General features: G+C 44.3%; 1 protein-coding gene across 4 annotated transcripts in view; it reads left to right on the forward strand.

Annotated features, from left to right (window-relative positions):
* Positions 1 to 2,488: 2,488 nt before the first annotated feature.
* The window catches only part of APLP2 (amyloid beta precursor like protein 2), a 54,983-nt gene continuing 35,972 nt past the window's right edge, over positions 2,489 to 21,499 (forward strand). For all 4 annotated transcript variants that reach the window (XM_059675937.1, XM_059675938.1, XM_059675939.1 and 1 more), the window contains exon 1: positions 2,489 to 2,686. In XM_059675937.1, the coding sequence (XP_059531920.1) occupies positions 2,582 to 2,686 (105 nt within the window). In that variant the 5' untranslated portion in view covers positions 2,489 to 2,581. The remainder of the gene's footprint in view (positions 2,687 to 21,499) is intronic.

Here is a 21,499-nt window from a genome sequence, read left to right on the forward strand (position 1 = left end):
CCCGCCGGCAGATAGGTGTTTAATTTTCACACTTGACAGAGGAGAGTCCAAGTGATGAAGGGCGTGGCTTGTTCATAGTCACACAGCTATACTAGTCAGCTCTGGCTGCCATAGTGAATTACTGCAGACTGGGTGGCTTAAATCACAGGAATTGATTTCTACAGACTGGGAAGTCTAAGATCATGGCTTGTTGATGAGAGCTCTCTTCCTGGCCTCCTTCTCACTCTGTCCTCACATGGGAGAGAGTTCGGGAAAGGGTGAGAGGAAGAAGCAAGTTCTCTGTTCTCTTCTTATAAGGGCACTAATCCCATCGTGAGGGCCCCACCCTCAGGACCTTATCTAATTCTAATTATCTCTCAAAGACCCCACCTTCAAACACCATCACAGTTGGGGGTGGGGATGGGGTCAGGGCTTCAACATATATGAACTTGGGGAAGGTTACACTTTAGTCCACAGCAACAGTACTAGGACCAGAACCTAGCATAATTGGTTTCATTCGGTATATGGACCCTGAGAGAAGAGATACCTACTAAGACGGGCTCCTGGTGGTTAACTGTGCTCAAATTTAACAAACAAAAACAAACAAACAAAACAGAGCCAAACAGCCATTCCTTCACAGAGGCCTCTCACACAAACTGCAGTGAGCGCACCGAACTACCATCCTCTGCACTGAACTGCCTGCCTGCACTGTTTCTGCCATCTGAGCCAGCCCTTATAAAGGAGTTCCTGGAATCCTATTTCAACCAATAGGACTGAGGCTTTCCACACGGAGTTGCACAATTTCAACCAATCAGAGCACCTCTACCCTGACCAGTCAAACTGAAAGGATTTGGAGTCCTCATTTGCATGAGGACGGATCCATCAGGGATGGCGTGGAGGGGGCACTTCTGTCTATATAACCCAGCTCCCCACTGGCGCTGGAAACACACTTGTCCTTTCCAGTGAAGACTTGCTACCCTGGCTGGAGCAGCCGGGAGCGCAGGTGCAGTGCAGAACAGAGTGGAGTGGACCAGACCAGAGTGGGACAGGGCTGCCTCGCTGAAGCCGGGGCTGCGAACAAGGATGGGTGGACAAGTGACACTGCAAAAACATGTCGAGGTCTCCCCTGCGTGGGGGCCCTGCAGTATGGCTTACTGAAGTCTCCTCAGTGCCATAAGGAACGTATGGGAATCACTAAGGGAGCAAGCGCTATGGTGGGAAACGGCACCCTGGGGCTTCGGGAGGTGATGCTCTGACATCTAATTGAGCAAAGGAAGAAGGCAGATGCTTTCAACAGGTAGACGTCGGAGAGTGGAATTGCGGGCCCAGGAAGGGCTATCATGGAAAGGTGTGGGTTGTCTTTGGGGAATGGGGCAGAGCCTGTTTAACCGGCAGGAACGGTGCAGGGCGTGCACCGAGGCTGGAAAAATCCAGTGCTCTCCCTGCTCCGCTCTGTTTAATCTATGGACCCCGGCCTGTTCCTTTTTACTGTTTTCGGGGACAGAGGCCCTGCCGTTTACTTGGTTGAACCTTAAAGGGACTAGCGAGGACTCTGAGAGGGGGGGTTATAAATCACATGGCTACTGAAAGAAAAACAAAGCCCTGGTGAGGGCGTGCCAATTGTGAAATGGGGCGGCAGAACGTTCTCCCAGCTGAAACACAGTGGAGCAAGAAGGCACAGAGGAGCTGTTCTCTTGCTAGTGATCTTGACTCGAAGGAGAAAGCAACACGATCTTTTTACCTATAACACAGGAAAGGCGACCTGTCTGGGTTTAAGGTCAAATGTGGTCCTTGCAACCACTGGTCTCCAGTGGGAGGCAGCCAAATCTGGCGCGACTGGCCTGGGAAGGAAGGGCAAGCACAGGGCCCAAGGAACAGAGGTCAAAAGCGTGCAAAACACCGCCCAGGACCGCGGGGAGGAAAGGGCGAAGCCGGCTCCGGGCGAGCGGCTGGGAAGGGGCGCGCCCTGCGCAGGGGTCGGGAGAGGAGGAAGCTGCCTCATTTACCCTTCCCCGTTTGCAGGGAGGGCCCCCGGTAACCTGCCAGGACTGGGGGGAAAAATGTATCCTGGCTTTTAAATCCTGTTTTGCATAAAACCATTTTTCAGAACCCAAAGGAGGGCGGTACCCAAAGGAATCTGAAAATACCCCGCAGGGGCGGGGGAGCGGGGCGTGACCAGCGCGGCGGGGACCGACCAGCGCGCGGCGTGTAGGCGGTCTGTGCGAGCTCGAACCCTGGGCCGAAGCGGTCGGGAGCCCGGCCGACGCACACCTCCGCGCACACTCCCGCACCTCGCGGCCCGGGGTCGGGCGGGGGCGGGGCTGTCAGCGGCCGGGGGCGGGGTCTGGCGCGCGGCTGGGCAGGCTCTCTCGCTCCCTGATTGGGTCGGGGATGACCAAGAGGCGGTGTCTTGGAGAGGTTCCGCGGGCCGGCATTGGGCTGTGAAGGAGGAGGGCGTGGCTTTGTGAAGTCAGTTCCGGTCGCTGTAAAACCCCCTGGGCGGCGACGAACAGGCTTCAGATGCTTCTGGGTCGCGGAGCGAAAGGTCCTACTCCCAGTGTGTGCGCTTCAGGCCGAGCGCGAACGAGAGCGACCCGGAGGGATGGCGGCCACCGGGAGCGCGGCCGCCGCGGCCACGGGCAGGTTCCTAGTCCTGCTGCTGCTCGGGCTCACGGCACCCGCCGCGGCGCTGGCCGGCTACATCGAGGTGGGCAGCGGACGAGCGCCCGAGCGCAGCCTTCTTCACCCGCCGTGGGAGCGCGGCCTGCGGGCGAGCGGGCGGGCGGGCTGGGGGCGAGCCGCGCGGGGAGGCGGGGGTCCGGGCTGCGGCGGGTCCGGCGCTCCCTCCCCCGCCCCTGCGTGGTGCAGTGCTGAGCGCTGGATGGATGTCGGGCCGCCTCGGTCGCCGCAGAGGCCAAATGAAAGGCATCGGGGCTGCGGGGGGCGGCGGACCGCCTCGGCCGCCGCAGCCTCCAACCCGCCTGTGGCCCCGCGCGGTCCAGACGCCACCGCGTTTCCTCCCCCCATCCCTCCCAGGGACGAAGCGAGCTTCGGTCCGCAGCTCCGACCTCGGGGTGGCCGGGGTGAGTGGGCAGCGCGCTCCCCGCGGGACAGTGCTGGCTTTCCCTCCGGGCAGCGGCTGGAGCATCCTTTGTGGGCAAGGTGGGCTCTGATGTGGGGGGCAGCCGCTCCCCGGCGTGGCCTCGACGAAGTGCCGAAGGTCCCGAGCGCAGGGCGAGCGCGCTCCTGCCCGGCCGCGGGCGTCCCTCTGCCCGCCGCGCGCCTGCCTCCCTCTCCGGGAGGTCCTCCGCGCTGGCACCCGGCCCCGGAGGGGAATTCTTACATAGCGCCGTTTGCCTGAGTCTGGAAAAGTGGGGGTGGGGGTGGAGGGGACCCTTCTCTGGCGGCCGGGATGGCTCCCTTTTGAGAGTGGGTTTCCCCGAGGAGGGAAGGTGAAGGCTCTTTTTTGGTTACCCTACTTTTTTGCTGTCATTCTCCCAAGTCCTAGTAGTTGTGCATCTGATAAGCCCTGTAAGCATTTTTTGTGCCGCGAGGTGGGTCAGTGGCCCGGCTTGCGGGCGATGCTGGCGTCGCGGCCGCGGGACTGCGGGTCCCTGGGTGCGGGTGGGCTCTGCCTGGTCGCCGCCGCGCCACGGAAACCCTTCTCGCTCGTGGGGGACCGGGGACCCCGTTTCCACCTGCTTTCTGGAAATGGCGCTTGGGCTGTGGGGCTGGCTGGAATGAGTGTGTTTCTGCTGTGTCGTGGATATTTTTCCCTGTTCACTGTTTTAAAAAGGACAAGTTCTGCATCGTTAGCTGATCTCAGAGAGAAGTGAGACTGGATCTAATGACATAGGAATTGACAGACTCTAATAAAAACCGCAAGTTAGAATGTGTTCTATAGAAGGCTTAACTATTTCCACGGGTGAAAATCTAACCAGGAACAAACTTTTGCAGATGGAATGGCTGAAAACGTTTGTATTTATTCTGCTTAAAGCTTTAAGGAAGGGTTTAGGGGAAAAAAACACGATTCTGTAGGGAGAAAGGGAACTTAAATTTTAAGTAGAAATAGTTCATGTTGATATAAAAATACTTTTCAATGATGATTATTTTAGGTTCCACACAATGGTTAGTTAGGTATATGTCTTTAGCACCCCCCCCCCCATATGATGTCGCTTGAAAGCAAGTTAGATCAGTGGGAGGGGAAGGGAAAAAAGGATTTTGTATAGAATATAGAACTTAAAAGCTGACAAAAACCATTGTTCACTCTCTTACCTCACTTCCCAGGGGTATGAGTAACATCAGGCACTGGTGAATTCACAATAAAGGATTCATCAGTTGTAAAGAACATCATCCTTTCAAGTTTAACAGAATATTAACACCGGTATGCCTGCAGAGAAAGAACTGACAGTATGAGGATTTGTTGTGGATTAGATTTTGATTGTTACCCACAATATTGTTCAGTTGAAAAGTCTGGCTAGACAGTAGGAAATAGACATTTCCCAGGAACGGTTTCTAAATGCTATTTTATGGTAACTCCTGTTCTTGGGAACTATATTTTTGCCCGCACTAAGTTATTTTTCAAATTTTTTTTTCCATTTGTCAAGCAGGCAGAATTTTATTCATTTGCGTGTATCTTGATTTCACTTCTTTGTTGTCAGGCAAAAGATTGCCTGAGCCTTAATTTAGATGAGAATGGCCTAAATGTGGATGTCTCTGGGAAGGTCCTTATTGACATTAGCCAAAGGGATTCTAGCCAAATCCCCGATCAAGTTGCTTGGCACAGAATTATTAATTGGAGAATCTTTAGTGTTGCTTGGTGTTGACTGAATTAATCTCTTACACCTGTTTAAAAAGAAAAAAAAAACACCTCTGTACTCAGGGTCACTTCCTCTTTTAAATCCAAGACAAATCCTGTTCTGTGCAAGCTCCCATTTGGGATTCTCAAATGGCATTTGTGCTGAAACTGCACTGTATAAAGTGGACATCGAGGCTTACGAGAGCCAGAGCTTGAGTTCTTTCTGCCACGTTTAAAAGTAAGTGGACCCGTTGATGGCCAATTTTCAGAAAAGTCAAGCTCCACGTGTGACAGCTGCAGCAGAAGGTAAAGAAGCTGTGTGTTGGGATATTTCTGAGTGGTGGTATAGAGGATGTCTGATTATGACTTGAATACAGTCCTTATTTTATCATAACTACCTTTGAAGTCTTTTGATAAATATGATAAACCACGTGTTAACGGTCAGGTCCTCCTCTCATAGAGGGAATTTGTTTCATCATCTAAACCTGTCAGCCCCCTATTGTAGCCACATGTGGCTACCGAGCTTGCAGTTGTGGATAGTGAGATTGAGGAATGAATTTTCCATTATATGTAATTTTAATTAATTTACTTTTCCACTTAAAGACTGACACTCACATCAGTGATTGGAAAACTTTTAGCTATGTTTGAAATAGCTTGGCTATATGAACCCACATCTTAAACTGTACATTTTATTGAATATAAATGCAGATCAGATATTTCCTATGAAAATTTAGCATCTGCCTGGAGGTGTGCTGTAATTGTAAAATACACACCAGATTTTGAGGACTTCGTATGAAAAAAATGCAAAATATCTTAATGCTTTTTACATTGATTATATTAAAATGATAATCTTTTAGAATTGGCAGAGTAAAATATATTAATATTAGTTTTGGTTGTTTCTTTTAATTTTTAATATGGCCACTAGAAAATACTACATTTAGGGCTCACATATTTCTTCTAGATTGCTCCTTTAAAAAAAATTTTTTGTATTGATTTCAGAGAGGAAGGGAGAGAGAAAGAGAGAAACATCAATGATGAGAGAGACTCATTGATCTTCTGCCTCCTGCCCACCCCACACTGGGGATCCAGCCTGCAACCTGGGCATGTGCTCGGACCTGGAATCAAACTGTGACCTCCTGGTTCATAGGTTGACGCTCAATCCTGAGCCATGCCAGCTGGGCTGGATTGCTAATTTCATGTCTTGCTTGAGTTGGTCCTGCATGTGTTTTTATTAGCACAGTTTAAGTATATTGCTTTCCAACCCCCCTTCTCCCAATAAACTCTTGCTTGAAGTCAGTCCAGTGTGATGGTGTTTTCTTAGGACAATTTTGAATGTTATTTTATCTCTATTGTCGTTTTTTTTCCAATTGAATTTTATTTAGAAATTTCAAGCTTACATAAAATTGTAAAAATGGTACAAACAACTCTCATACCCTTTACCCAGATTCACCAGTTGTTAACATTTCCCCTACTTAGCATGTCCTTTATCATTCATTCTGTTAGGCATTTTTTTGCTGAACTGTTTGAGATTAAGTTGCATATATCATGCCTGTTTACCTTTGGAAACTTCCTTGTGTGTTTCCTAAGAACCAAGGACATTGTCTTACATAACCTTAGAATAGTTATCAACTTAATGAAATTTAACATTGATGCAATGATTCAGTCAAATCAAATACTGTCTGTATTTGTTTGTCAGTTGACCCAATAATATAAAGCATTTGAAAACATGGTTATTTTTAAAGCTAAAGAGCTTTAGAATTCTTGGCAGAATATGTGAAAGGTTATTAATTTTCTCCAAATAGAAAAATCAGTTTTTTAAACTCCTCTGATATTGTTGACTTTGGAAAATAAAACCTTTTAACATTCTTTATATTATGTACCCTTACTGAATTCTCAGGCTTTTGCATTTTCCTTCTCTTTTTTAAAAATATATTTTTATTGATTTCAGAGAGGAAGGGAGAGGGAGAGAGAGATTGAAACATCAATGATGAGAGAATCATTGATCGGCTGTCTCCTGCATGCCCCACCCGGGATAGAGCTTGCTACCCTGACCTGGAATCAAACCATGACCTCCTGGTTCATAAATTGATGCTCAACCACTGAGCCATGCCAGCCTGCATTTTCTTCTTGAAATAAGAACTTAAAGCTTAAGTATTACATAGGTAGTGCTGTTCATTATAAAAATTAAAAAAAATACATGTAAACATGAGAAATGAAAAAGAATCTGAAATCCTGTTACTCAGGGAAACCTCACGGCAGACATTCTGGTGGTGCATAGCCTTCGGGATCTTTCAGATACATGGGTTCTATATCAGTGGCATATGTTGCATATTGAAGCTGGTACCTAACAAGTATTCATTTGAATTGTCTTAAACTGAACTATTGAAAGAAAATAAAGTTACCTGTGTGATAAAAAATAGGGATAAAATTTTGCCCAGTCATTGCAGTCTCTATTGGAGGGGGCAATTTGAGGGGATTTTAAATCTCCCACAATCCAGTTTTCATGAGTTTTTTTAAAAACGAGATGAACGGGATTACTCTAATGCTTACTGCTGTAATGTAGTGTACCTTGATCTGTGGCCCGAGATGGAAGGGGAACCATGGAGGTACATTGGGATAGAAATGAGTTCCAGTCCTTTGTTTCAAATGTAACTAATAATTCCTTTTGCTAGTGGAAGTTTTCTTCCATAAGTACCATGAAGTCTCTTTTAATGACATCTTTTTAAGCATAACGGAAATCTATTTTTAAAATAGGAATTCTCATTTGTTATTCACACTCCTGGTGTCGGCTGTTAAACAGCACAGCAGTAAAAGCAAGTCATGCGGTGCTTTTTACTCTAGTGAATGCCCTTGCTTGGGATTTCTAGGCCCCACCCCAGGGATTCTCGGTGAGGGCATCTGGGACTCTCATTTCCAAATGCTTCCTAGGTGATTCTTCTGAGCAAGGAGAGCAAAACAACACAAAGCTCCAGCAAATAAAAACCCCACTAGAACGCATTTGGGCACCCTGTCTCATAAATGTTCCCAAACAGGCTGGTGAAGTAGGTATTCTTATCTCACCTAAAAATGGAGTCAGTGCAGGCCAGGGGTTTATGGTTGCGCATCAGGGCCAGGGTTGAGTCTGTTTGTCCTGTTCTCAAGTCTGTTGCCCTTTCCTTCCTCTACATCAGGATGTTTCATAATCTTTCCCTTTTGGCTGCAGATTTCCTTTTATGTATGTCTACCTATCTTTCCCAAGACCAAAAATCCTGATAGGAGTATTTTCTTTGAAAGAAACTAATTTCATAGGAACTGCTACCTATCATGAATCAAAATATGCCAAACTTTTAACAGCGGTTATCTTTGAAGGATGTAATTACAGGGAACTCTTGTGTTTTACATTTTCTATGGCTTTTTAAAAACTTTTAGTGCCTTATTTTTTTAAAAATACATCTTACCAGAGGATATGTTTATTGACTTTAGAGGGAGAGACAGACACATACACACACAGACATCGAATGGTTATATGCACCCTGACCTGGGATTGAACCTGCAACCTAGATATGTACTCTGATCAAGAATTGAACCCGCAACATTTTTGGTCTCTGGGACAATGGTCCAACCAACTGAGCCACCCAGCCAGGGCAAACTTTTAATTTTAATGCCTTTTAAATGTAATATGCAGGTTCTTTTTTGTTTTGTTTTGTTTCTTAATCCTCAACCAAGGATATTTTTCTTTCTTTTTTTTTCTTTTTTAGAGAGAGAGAGTGGAAAGGGAAGAGGGAAGGGGAGAGAGAAACGTTGATATGAAAGAGACACATCGATTGGTTGTCTCCCGAACATGCCTCGACTGGGGCAGGGGATCAAACCTGCTATCCAAGTACATGCTCTTGACCAGGAATCGGACTCACAGCCCTTCAGTTTGTGGGCCATCGCCCTAAGCACTGAGTCACACTGACCAGGGCATGTGCAGGTTCCTTTTTAAAAATATTAATCTTGCTTCATCTTTGTATTCAGCAAAAAGAATTAAGAAAACATGTAGAAAGTCTTATAAAACTCTCGGTATGGGGTTATTTGAAAGAGAAAATACTACGGGTACCAGATTTACAATCACTGGCCTAGTTGATAGACAAAACATTGGGAAGAAGTTGATTCAATAACCAATGACTGGGGTAAGATTGTGGTCTAGAAAAAAGATTCCCAGCATTTGGAGTAGGGCCCCCATAGGGGTGGTTTGTTGAGAGCTCAGCACAACCTTTTCAGTCTGCCTTCGCCTAAAGCAGTGATGGCGAACCTATGACACGTGTCAGAGGCGACACGCGAACTCATTCTTTTGGTTGATTTTTCTTTGTTAAATGGCATTTAAATATATAATATAAATATCAAAAATAAAAGTCTTTGTTTTACTATGGTTGCAAATATCAAAAAATTTCTACATGTGACACGGCACCAGAGTTAAGTTAGGGTTTTTCAAAATGCTGGCACGCCGAGCTCAAAAGGTTCGCCGTCACTGGCCTAAAGCCTAGTGATTGCAACATGGCTCTTTCTGTTCCGCAGGGCATGCTCTGATGTGCCGGCATTCAGAAGAAGGAGAGACTGTCTCTTCTTGTAGATCTCCTTTTAAGAGTGAAGAAACCTTTCTCCAAGCCCACCAGCACAAGACCCCCGCAGGTCTTACTGGGGAGAATTGTGTCAGATGCTTCTAGCCAAACCAGAGGGGAATGGGACCTCTGTGATCACTTAGACTTCGGGTTGGGTTCCGTTGCGAAAGAGGGCTGTGGATACTGATTAGATAACAACCCAGTGCTTACTGCAATTTGGGTAGTTCTATAGCTGGGCTAACTGGAAAGAAAAAGACCTAATTTTTTCTCACCAGGAGTGTCCGTGAATTAAAAGGCGAAATGAGACATTGGAGGAAGTATACACAGTACAGTTACTAGGATGTTGGCACTTCATTTTGAGGGACATTCAGAATAAAATGGCTGGGATGATGAAGTATGTGAAAAACTGGATATGAGACCTGGGTGATAGTTAGCCTAGAGAAGAAGAAAACCTGGCGTTTAGTGGTGGCGGCCTAGAACATAGTATTTTTGAATATTTTTACTTTGTTTCTGGACGGCTAACTGATGCCTTGCTGAGGTTGAAGCAGAATTTTTACCTGGAGAAATGAGCTGATAAGAGTGTAGGACCTTTTATTTTACTCCCTTTAATTAAGAACATTTCCATCATGATATAATAAATATATAAAAGATACTCATATATTCACCACCCCATTTTGTTAAATTTTAACACTTCCATATTTGTCTTAGCCTTTTTTTTTTTTGAAACAACTAAAGTATTATAGATATGGAAATAAAACATTACGCTAGGCCTTTAAACTTTTCCACATGCCATTAACCTTCCTTCCTTCCAGAGGTAACTCTTATTTTGAGTTGGGAGTTGAGCATTCCTATTCCTGTTTGCATGCTCAGAGAGCTGTCACCTCTTTGGATTCCAGAGAAACTTGCTCTGGCTCTTAGTTGTAATAAATATTGGTTTATCAGTGTAGTGTTCATTGTTTGATGGTGTTTTGTGATGTTTTAGAAGGTAAGATGGCTAAGATACCTGAACTGTAAGTAGAGGTAGTGCCATACTCCTGGACACACCCAGCATACAGAGCACCATTCCTGGCCACCCAACATCAGAAGCCCCTGGGTATTTTTGAGTTTTTAAAATTTAAAAGTACACACACACACACACACACACACACACACACCACACATACATATCAGTGTATTTTCATAAAACAGATAATTTGTGCAACTACCACCAAGGTCAAGAAATAGAACAGCCCCCCTCACCCTTTCCAGTAACTGTTACCCTGACTTTTATTGCATGTAATTACTTCCTGCTTTTCTTTATAGTTTTGCCGCCTAAGCATTCATTCCTTAACACCATATTTGAGTTTTTTCCTGTTCTCTAGTTTTATGTAAATGCAATCCTTCAGTATGTATTCTTTAGTATCTGGCCTCTTTCACTAAACATGGTTTTGAGAGTCTGTATTGTTGAGTATAGCTGTGGTTCATTTGTTTCCATTGCTGTATAGTACTCCATTGTGTATGAAGAAACCACAATTTGTTCTGCTATTGATGGACATATGGGATGTTTCCAGATTGAGGTTATTGAGATAATACTGTTCTCTCCCTGGCTTGCCTTTTCATTCTCTTAATGATGTCTTTTGAAGTTCTTAATTTTAATGTCTAATTTACCAGTTTGTTTTCTTTTTAAATTATTTTCTTTCAAAGTGATTTAAAATTACAGTAGGTGCTTTTTGTGTCCTATTTGAGAAGTCCTTTCCTACTCTGAGGATATAGTTATTATTCTACTGTGTTGTAGATTAGAAGCCTTTTGTTTTGCCTGTCACATTTGAAAGTACAGTTTACCTGGAACTGATTTTTGTTTAGTTATGAAGCATCAGTTTTTTTATTTCTCTTTTCCATATGGATATCTAGCATAAACCAGCTTGCACCATTATTGTCAAGGTCATCCTTTTCTTTCTATTTTCCCATGACACCTTTGTTGTTAATATCTCTACTGTATATGGATGAGTCTGTTTCAGGTCGCTGATCCATTCTTTTGTATTAGCTCATCTGACGTTGATTCTTTCTAATGTATTTTTCATTTCAGTTATTGTATTCTTCAGGTCTGTTGACTTTTTTTTTTTTTTAAGGTCTACTTAGTTCTTTATACTTTCTTAGTTGAAATTCCAAGTTCCTATATTCCACTCTCTAGTATGGTAAGCATTCTTATGACCATTTCTTTGAATTCGTTATTAAGTAAATTATTTATCTACATTTCTTAGAAGAATTAGACAAAATAGCTATTTCTCCACATCTTGAAAATAGTGGCCTTATGGAGAAGCGGCCTCTGTGTAGACTCTGTGTGCCAGGTGGTTTTGACAGGCCAGTAGGAACTGAGGGGGTGTCTAAGGTGTCAGGAGCAGCTCTGGATGGGGAGGGCAGGTGTAATAATGTCCTGTTGATCCTACTTGCTCTGTTTGTTTGACCTGAAATGGGCGTGGGAGGTGTCTGGGAATGTGCTGCAGGGACTTAGCAGGCAGGCTAGAGCACCTCGATAGAGCCCCATGCATCCTATGGAGGTGGAGGCCAGCTTAAATCACCTCTAACCCTGGAGTGTTCTCACATCCCCTGAGAGCATCCGTGGCTCCTCAGCTTTCTCTGTACAAAGTGTTCTCTGTAGAAGTGACCTCTGTCCAGGTGCTGTGCGCCTGATGGTTTTGGGAAGCCAGTCGGAGCAGAGCAGGTCCCTATGGTGCCTGAGGCACTGGTTTTCCGACTGGGGTGGCTCCTAGCACAGAGGTCAGGACCCTGTTGTTCTGCTTGCTTAGGAGCCAGAAGGCTCCAGGCATTGTAGCTGGAACGCCCTGCTTTTGATCTTGCACGTGGGCCAAGGTCCCCAGGTAGAGCTCCTACCAGCCCTCAGTGGAGGGGACATAAACATGGCCCTCCAGAGCCAGCGGCAGCTCCCATAGTTTACCTCCTTCTCTAGTCCATCTCTTCTCTCGTTTGTTGTTCAGAAGCTGTTCATCCAGCCGTTTGTCTCACAGGAGAAATTGCTCTCTCTATTCATATATATTCGAGTTTGTTCATGGAAGGGGGTGAGTTCAGCATCTGCCTGTGCCGCAGCCATCTTGGGCCTCCTAATAGTCTTTTTAAATAACCAGCTTTGGGTTTTGTTGATCGTCTCTATTGTCTGTGTATTTTAATTTTATTACTTCCTGCACATTATTTTCTTCTTTCTACAATTCATGGGATTAGTTTGTTCTTTTTCTAACAATTTGAGATGACTGCTGAATTAAAATTTTTTCAACCTTCTTTTCTAATGCGTTTAATGTAAAGCTATAATTTTTTTTCTGAACAGGGCTTGCGCTGCAGTTCACATGTTTTTTCAAGCTTCTACTTAATTTTTAAAATTGAGTTATAATTGACATAGAACATTTTGTAAGTTTAAGATGTACAGTGTGTCAGCATAAGAAATGTACAAACTGGTAAGAATTTTAATGAGTTTATTTGAGCCAAACTTTTAAAATTTACTCTAAGCAACTTTCCAATATACAATGCAATATTATTAACTGTTGTCACTGGACTATTAAAAGTTTCGTACTTACATTGTGTTACAGTTGCCTACAGTATTCAGTACAGTTACATGCTGTACAGCCTTGTAGCCTTACAGCCTAGGTGTGTAGTAGGCTAGACCCGTGGTTGGCAAACTGTGGCTTGCGAGCCACATGCGGCTCTTTGGCCCCTTGAGTGTGGCTCTTCCTAAGCCTTAGGAGTACCCTAATTAAGTTAATAACAATGTACCTACCTATATAGTTTAAGTTTAAAAAATTTGGCTCTCAAAAGAAATTTCAATCATTGTACTGTTGATGTTTGGCTCTGTTGACTAATGAGTTTGCCGACCACTGACTGGGCTAGACCATCTAGGATTATGTAAGTGCACTTGTGATGTTCCCACAGCACCCATCCCTGTCATTAAGTGGTGCGTGACTGTATTTTTTAAATACTCCTCAGATAATTCAAATTTTCGTGCCGTTGAGAGCCTCTGATTTAGATTTACATATTCTCTTTGTTATTCTTCATGTCTCTTGTATCTCTGACCTTCTTTCTAGGATAAGTTTTTTCTTCCAAAACACACTTTAGAATTTCTTTAAGGGTAGGTTGTTTGATGACATTCTTTTACCAAATATCTTTCTCACTACCTTCCTTGCAAGATAGGTTCATTGCGAATAGAATTTCTTTCATCATTTGAAAGATCTCACTTGACTGCTCATATATAATGAAACCAGTATCCTACTGTTGAATATAACCCACAACTTGACTTAGCTGTCAGCATAGTTGTTGCTCCTTTAAAGGTAATGTGTTCTTTATCTCTGGCTACTTTTAAGCTTTTCTCCTTGAATCTGGTTTTTAGCAGTTTTGCTGTCTGCAGCTAAGTGTGGATTTAAAAAAAAAATGTACAGTTGATCGTGAGTGTGAGGGGCTTGGACCCCTGTGGAGTCAAAAATCCTTGTATAACTTTTGACTCCCCCTAAACTTAACTCCCCTTGGTGTCTACAGGGCGTTGGTTCCAGGACTCCTATGTATACCGAAATTTGTTGGTGCTCGAGTCCCCTATATAAAATGGTGTATATCAGCGATTTTCAACCTCCTCCTCATGGCACACAAAGTAATTACTAAAATTCTGTGGCTCACCAAAAAACCTATTTTTTGCTGATATGACAAAAAAAATAGGTATAATTTTGATTCATTCACACCAGATGGCTATTGTTGGCTGTTGTCATTTTTTGACAGTCTAATGGAAGAGTCAAGTATTGCATGTTTTAAAATTTCTAGCAGCACATCAGTGTGCCAAGGCACACAGGTCGAGAATTGCTGGTGTAGATCAGTACACACACTTGGCTGTCCAACTTGTAGTAAGCATCTATTACTCATGGCGATTTCAAGTGAACTAAAAGCCACATTTGATAACAGAATTTTCTTTGGTTGGCTGGTTGGACTCCGCCCTGCCCCACCCCCTTTTGAAGAAGCTTTCTACTTAATGCTATATGAATGTTTTTCTTTATAGAAACTCCCCCCCCCCCAGCAACTTTTAAGAAAAATTACTATTTGAGGCTTGATTAGCTTCCACAGGATCTACATTAATAAAATATCCAGCTGGGCTGTCATTTTGAAAGAGTAATCTTGTGAATTGATGCAAGTCATTGAGACTGAATGTTGTCTGGTGGTGTTTTTAAACAATGGAAATAGTAAGCAGGACAGATTAAAATGTTTTAAATATTGATGGAAAAAGATTAAATGCAAAGCACAGACTCAAACCTGATACGCTCCCAGTCATGGTGAGCCATTGCAGGTGGTTTTGTGTGTTTATGTGTAGTGAGTGAAGACGCTGAACTTGTCACAGAATGGTGGCAAGTGCATATTGCAGATCTAGTACCAATCGCTGTGGATGAATGGTCCTCATTAAACTATCCCTATGGTGGTCTGATAGCTATACGAGCTGTATTGATGTCTGTCTCCGGAAAGCCAGGAGAAGATAAAGTAGAACATAAACTCCAAGTCTAGTTTGAGGTCATGAAGGTTGCTTCAGTAAACATTATCAAGAAGAACACCCTTTTGGCATTCTTTTTACTTGGTAATTTATGAAGATAAATTTCTTTTGGAAATTGATCAGTGCTACATCAGTTTTTGGAACATTTTGGAGTGTTATGGCAAAAATGTTTGGAAGACAGTAAAGAGACAAAGTGACCAGAAGGGTAAAAAATGTCTTATACAAACATAGATAAGATTACATCATTTTATGCGAGCATATGTTGGCCAAGTATAATTTTATCATGTTAAGTATTACTGAGACAAAGATACAGCAGCTTCTGTGATGTTAGATTTACATACATTTGGAAATGTTTGAAATCAATTTTTTTTACAGGGCCAAAGAAGTCACTTTAATATGAACATGTGTTTTCATCCTGGCATTAAGTATTACAAATAAATTGCAAACTTTTTTCCATTGAGCTTGTTAATAAATAACTGTTCCCAAGAGATGAGCAGGGCAAAGGAAAATCATTCTAGTACAAGCCAACATGGATCGCCCAAATTTGGCTTTGTACTGAGTTACCAGATAGTATTACATACCTAAATAGCTGCTTGACTTGCCTGTTTCTGAAGGGTTCAAGGTGAACTATTTATTTCTGATGACTTCGTAAGACTATTTAGAAGAAAAACAAGGAGGGGTTTTTGTAGACTGTGTGCTAACACGTGCTGTTGGAAATTACTGAGGAGACTTTTTTTTTGGTAACGGCACTATATATGGTGGCAAAATAATTTTCTTCTTACAATGTTTGGATTGAATGTCACTTAGAGGCTGATCTAAGGACATGAACAATTGTAGTAGTGTATGTGTAGTAGTATCTGTGTGTACATATATAAAATTATATATGTATTTTTGTGGATTGTAGTTATATATTAAAGAATATAGACGAGCCCTGGCTGGTTTGGCTCAGTGGTTAGAGCATTGGCTGTGGACCAAAGGGTGTCAGGTTCAATTCCAGTCAAGGGCATGTACTGTGGTTTCAGGCTTGATCCCTCGCCCCGGTTGGGGCGCATGCAGGAGGCAACCAGTCGATGCGTCTCTCTCACATCTTTATTTCTCTCTGTCTCTCCCCTTCCCTTCCACTCTCTCTAAAAATCCTCGGGTGGGGATTAACAACAACAAAAAGAATAAAGACCATGTGGGAGTTTTTAACTATAAAATACATAAAATGAATTTAACAAGGTGGTTGTCATTTTTTTTTTTAATCCAAAGTATAATGGTTTAGAATTTGCCAATGGTTGCCATGCTCTCACCTACTTTTTATTGACTTGCTTTTATGGAGTATCTGAATTCAAATAAAAATGGCATGTTATTATACAAAGCAATTGTAAATGGCTGTAAATCATCAAAGGAAGAAAGTTTTAGCACAAGGAATAGGATAGTTTTGATTACTCCAGGGGGAGAAAAAGATTAGATTGGATTTGAAGAAAATCCATGTTCAGGGAAGGCTACAGGCACTGCTACAGAGACATCGCTGAGTTGTCCAGGAAAACTGGTTGAAATTGGGAGGACTAAATCACTGCACATACATCTTTGGAAAAATGCCTGGCTCCATCTCTGACATGACTGAGGCATTCAGGTGCTACAGTGAATTGGCATTGAGAATCGTCCAGGCTTGTAAACTTGAAGGAAATAACAAGGTTCTCAGAGCAACAAAGGAATACTCAGGCTTGCTCCAGAGAAGTTTGCAAGGAAAAGAAGTCCCCTTTCTGTACTTCACTAGATTTTTTAAAAAATATATTTTAATTGATTACAGAGAGGAAGGGAGAGGGCTAGAAACATCAATGATGAGAGAGAATCACTGACTGGCTGCCTCCTGCACGTCCCCCACTGGGGACTGAGCCTGCAACCTGGGCATGTGCCCTTGACCAGAATCGAACCTGGGACCCTTCAGTCTGCAGACCAACACTTTATCCATTGAGCCAAACCAGCTAGGGCACTAGATTTTTAAAAATATATATTTTTATAGATTTCAAAGAGGACGGGAGAGGGAGAGAGAGAAACATCAATGATGAGAGAGAGTCATTGATTGGCTGCCTTCTGCATGCCCCACACTGGGGATCAAGCCCGCAACTTGGGCATGTGCCCTGACTTGGAATCAAACCGTGACCACCTAGTTCATAGGTCGAAGTGCCGGGGTCCAACCCCAGCAGGTCCAGGGGTTCCCAAAGGCGTAGACGGAGTCGGCGAAGAAGGAATGACACGGAGACAGCGTTCAGTTGATCAGCAGCCTAGCCCGGATCTCCAGCCAAGTTCTGGTCTGGATCTCCAGAGAGGTTCTGCTTCGGATCTCCAGCGAGGTTCTGTAGCCATGTTCCCTCGCTAGGTTCTCCAGCCAGGTTCTGTCTAGGCTCTCCAGTCAGGTTCAGTGTCCAGGTTCCAGTCAGGTTCTCCTGCCAATCTCTGTAGTCAGGTTCAGTCCAGGATCCCTTGCCATGTTTTCCCGCTAGGCTCTGTCTCTAGGCTCCGAGGCCAGTCCCTCTCCAGGATCCTCCGGCATGCTCTCTCCAGCAAAGTTCTTCTGTCTCTAGGCTCCGTGTAGGTTCTGTCTTCTTGATTCTGTTCTAAGTCCTGAGTGTTTCTGTCTTGTTACAACTGTATTTATACCAGTTGATTCAATCCTATCAATCTCTATTACAAAGGTTAGGGCGTTTCTTATCTCCATTCCAGGGAGAAAAGATTATGTAGTTTAAGCATGATTGTTCGTAGTTAAAGGGATTAATTACCCACCTGGCACTTAGTTGAGGGGTTTTATTCCCTCCCTAACTTCAGGGGAAAATCCCTACCTGGGGATTCAATCTATCTCGGAGAGGTGACCTTGGTTAAAACACAGCGCCAAGAAGGTGAACAAACATATTAAGAACCCTATGCCATATATGCCAGGTCCCTTGAAACAGCAAGGATGGACCGGCTCCCGGCATCGAAGCTCCACCACCGAGCCACACCGGCCGGTCATACTTCACTAGACTTTGAGAAGCTTCAGCCACTCTCGCCCATAAAGGAAGCATTCCAAAAGGACTTCCATGATCTAGATATTATGTTTATAACAACATTTGTGTCTGTTCTGTTCTTTTTTTCTTTTTCTTTTCATATTTGTTTAGGAATAGACTTCCAATTTGTAATATTATGCCTATAGAAAATAGGGGTATTAGTGTACCTTTCATTGTGGCTGCTTTTGACTGCCATTTAGGAAGCAATCAAACAGCAGTTGGGGATCATTTATGATAATTTGAGACTCTTTCCCTTTTTACTAGGGCTGTTTTGTTTATATGCTGTCCCCCTTCCGCACCAAGCCTCCAGCAGTTGAGGTCTTCGAGGACTTGTGACCCATTCATCTAGTTATCACTGGAGCCTAATATATACTTTATCTGTTCTGGTTGTTATTATTGTTGTCTTTAGGAGGCCTTTGGATTTTGTTCTGTGGTTGTCAGAAGCCTGGGAGCGGGGTTTTTGTTTGCTTGTTTGTTTCAATCAGACGTGAACATATACGTGAATCTAAAGAGTTGGGGGCGGAGGAGTGTCACCCTGTGTGTGTGTCCCCCCTTCTCCCTGGCTCAGCAATTGGATAAAATAAGAACTTTGGCTCTTGGCACCTAACTCACTTACATAATCAATCTTTTTAAGAAGAAACGTCTCAAGGTCCTTTTTCTGTCTAATTCCTGTTCCTTACTTTACTTATAACCGCTTGTCTCTTGAGCTAGCCTGGCCTCTTCAGACAGCCTTTGTGGCTCTCACCCACTCAACTCTTGTCAACTTGAGGATTTCTCAGTCCTCAAGGAACCCTGTGAGTACATTCCTGCGTCACCAGGAACACTTGCTAGTCTTCATGATGGAAGAAAGGAAAGTGCATTTATGTTATTTCATTATTATATTTTTGTTCGTTTTGTTAATCTTCACCCTAGGATATCTTTTCCAATTGATTTTTCCCCCCCAGAGAGAGTGGAAGAGAGGGTGGGTGGGGAGGAGAGAGAGACTTGGGGGGAGGGGGGGGAGAGAGAGAAAGGGGTATGGATTGGTTGCTTGCTACACTCGGGGGCTGGGAATCAAACCTGCAACCCAGGTACTTGCCCCTGACGGGGTTCTATCCCCCTTTGATGTGTGAGCTGACACTCTAACCACTGAGCAACACTGATCAGGGGGAAAGTGCATTTAAATGGCATCTACAGGTGAAAGAAAAAAAAAATCATCCCGTCATGTCTTTCTTAGCACAGTGTTAACTGAACATTCAGCACTGCACGTCCAATAGAAACAAATGCAAGCCACATGTGCAATGTAAATTTTCCTAGTTGGCATTTTCTTTAAAAGCAAAAATAGATGAAATTAGTTTTAACAATATATGTTATTTAACTCATAGCTGATATATTATCATTTCTACATGTATAATCATATTATAAAATCAACATGTAATATAATTAATGAGAAACTTGACGCTTTTCAATTTACATACTAAATCTTTGAAGTTCAGCATATATTTACCTTTATAGCCGCATCTCAATTTGGATGCTAATCTTCCTGGGAAATACTTGATCCAGTAGACTCACCTTGTGTCTGCACTCAGACTGTTTCCTCACCTCTCGTGTCTCCTGGGCTCAGAGTGGCCTGTTTCTGTCCCTTTCACCACATTGAAGTGACTAGTGCTCCGTAACCTTGGGAAATGGTGGTGGGCTGGCATTTCAGTTGGTACTGCTTTCTCTCCTGATTTTTCTCCCTCAGCAGTGGACTTCTGTACGCCTTCATGTTGATATTGATAAGAGAAACATCAATCAGCTGCCTCCTGCGTGGTCCCCTACTGGGGATCGAGCCCCAAACCCGGCATGTGCCCTAAAAGGGAATCAAGCTGTTCATGGGTTGATGCTCAACCACTGACCCATACTATCTGGGCAAATGTTGATATTTCTTACGGTTCTGTTCTCCATTTCAGCTGCAGTCTCCCCAGATGATCCTACCTAATCTCGGGGTTTAACATTCTTTCAGCTTGTTACTGAATTGCAAATTCGTAATTCCAGCCCATAATTGCAAATGCATAATTCCAGCTCGAGTTCCTGACCTATATTTTTGTCTGGGAAATATCTCCACTATTGCCACTTGGATAACCTTCGCATACTCAAAATACCATGCACCCACATCGGAAACCTGACATCTGACCACCTCCCAGCCCGTGGGGTGGAGGGCTGCATTCTCCCGTGAGCCTCGTGTTATGTGACTTTTCAGGCTGTGTACATGGATTCACTTGGCAAAAAAATCCAAACTTGCCATACTGCATAGCTTCTTTTGTAAACTTTAATTTGGCATTCATTATCGATCTACTTGGGTGTAAATGATTACCATCTATTCTCAGTGCTATTTCCAGATACTGTGTTTAGAAAACAGATGAGGGTCTCCCCTTGAGGACTGACTTACATTCTAATGGAGGGAGCTGGACAATGCAGGTAGTTTCAGATTGCTGGGGGAGGAGGGAAGGAGGTGGTGGGAATAGGGGGAGGGGGAGGCAGCCATGGCTTGGGGACTGTCCTCAGGAAGGCCCCTCAGGATGCACATTTTGGTGAGAATGTGTCTGTCTCCTCAGGAAGAGCAGGGGAAGGAAGTTCTAGGTGGAGAAACTTGAGGTTGGAAAGACCCTGGCTGGTGTGTGGACACAAGGACCGGTGGTGGAGTGAGGCAGGGGTCATGGGTAAAGGGTGGGAATCCCTTGGAACAGAGTGGTGTGTGCTGAGATCATTTGGAAGGTGTGTGGGGAACAGATCATAGAGGCCAAGGGTGTGGCCACAGCTCCCCAGAGGCCACCTGACGAGGGGAACAATAGTGCTGTTGTCCTTTCCACTGTGGGTGTGGGTGTTGTTTGCGCTCATTTACATCCTTCTTATTCCTTCTCTTTACTTGAGTGTAGCTTTTCTTCTCCGTTATGCATTTGTTTAGTTAGGTGGCTTGATCCTAGGGAGGCCCTGAGCAGGTCTGCCTAGGGCTGGCCTGTAGTGTGTGGGTTCTTCACAGCACGAGCCCAGGTGATTTTGAGAGTACGTTATTAAAGCTGGGGACAGTGAAATAGGGAAGGGCTTAGCATAAAAGAAGCCACAGGAGAGCCTAGGCGGGCTGGCTTTGGCTCACTGGGAAGTCAGAGAAAAGGGGGCCTTGGAGACAGGTTCAGGGGGTGAGCCTGGGATGAGCTGCTGTTACCCATTGCTCCCCTGGTTGCAAGTCTCCTGGAGTCCCTTTGAGTTTAGGAGATGCACGCCTGTGGGGGGAAGAAGAGGGGGGAGGGGAAAGTGCTGGCATGCTCCTGGGAGGGAGGGTGCTTGCTGGGTCCTTTGTTTTGTTTTGAGGGTGTTTAAAGGCTGGGAGTTTAGGGGAGAATTTCAGTAGAATAGTCATCAGCTTTTCCAGGTGGACCCTTACAGGGTCATGGTCTCCACTGGTTGGTCAGTGCCAGGGCAGGGGGTCATGAGCCATTGCAGCTGGTCCTGGCGTCACCCACCTGGTTTTGCTGCTTTTCTGGGCCTGGAGCTAAAGTACAACTGAGGCCTAGATGTTATCTCCCGGGAGGGGACCTTCTGGATCTGGCTGTAAATTGCTTGGCCAGTTTGTTCAGCTATCTTA

The sequence above is a fragment of the Myotis daubentonii genome, chromosome 19 (assembly GCF_963259705.1).
Source record: "Myotis daubentonii chromosome 19, mMyoDau2.1, whole genome shotgun sequence".
Lineage (NCBI taxonomy): Eukaryota > Metazoa > Chordata > Mammalia > Chiroptera > Vespertilionidae > Myotis > Myotis daubentonii.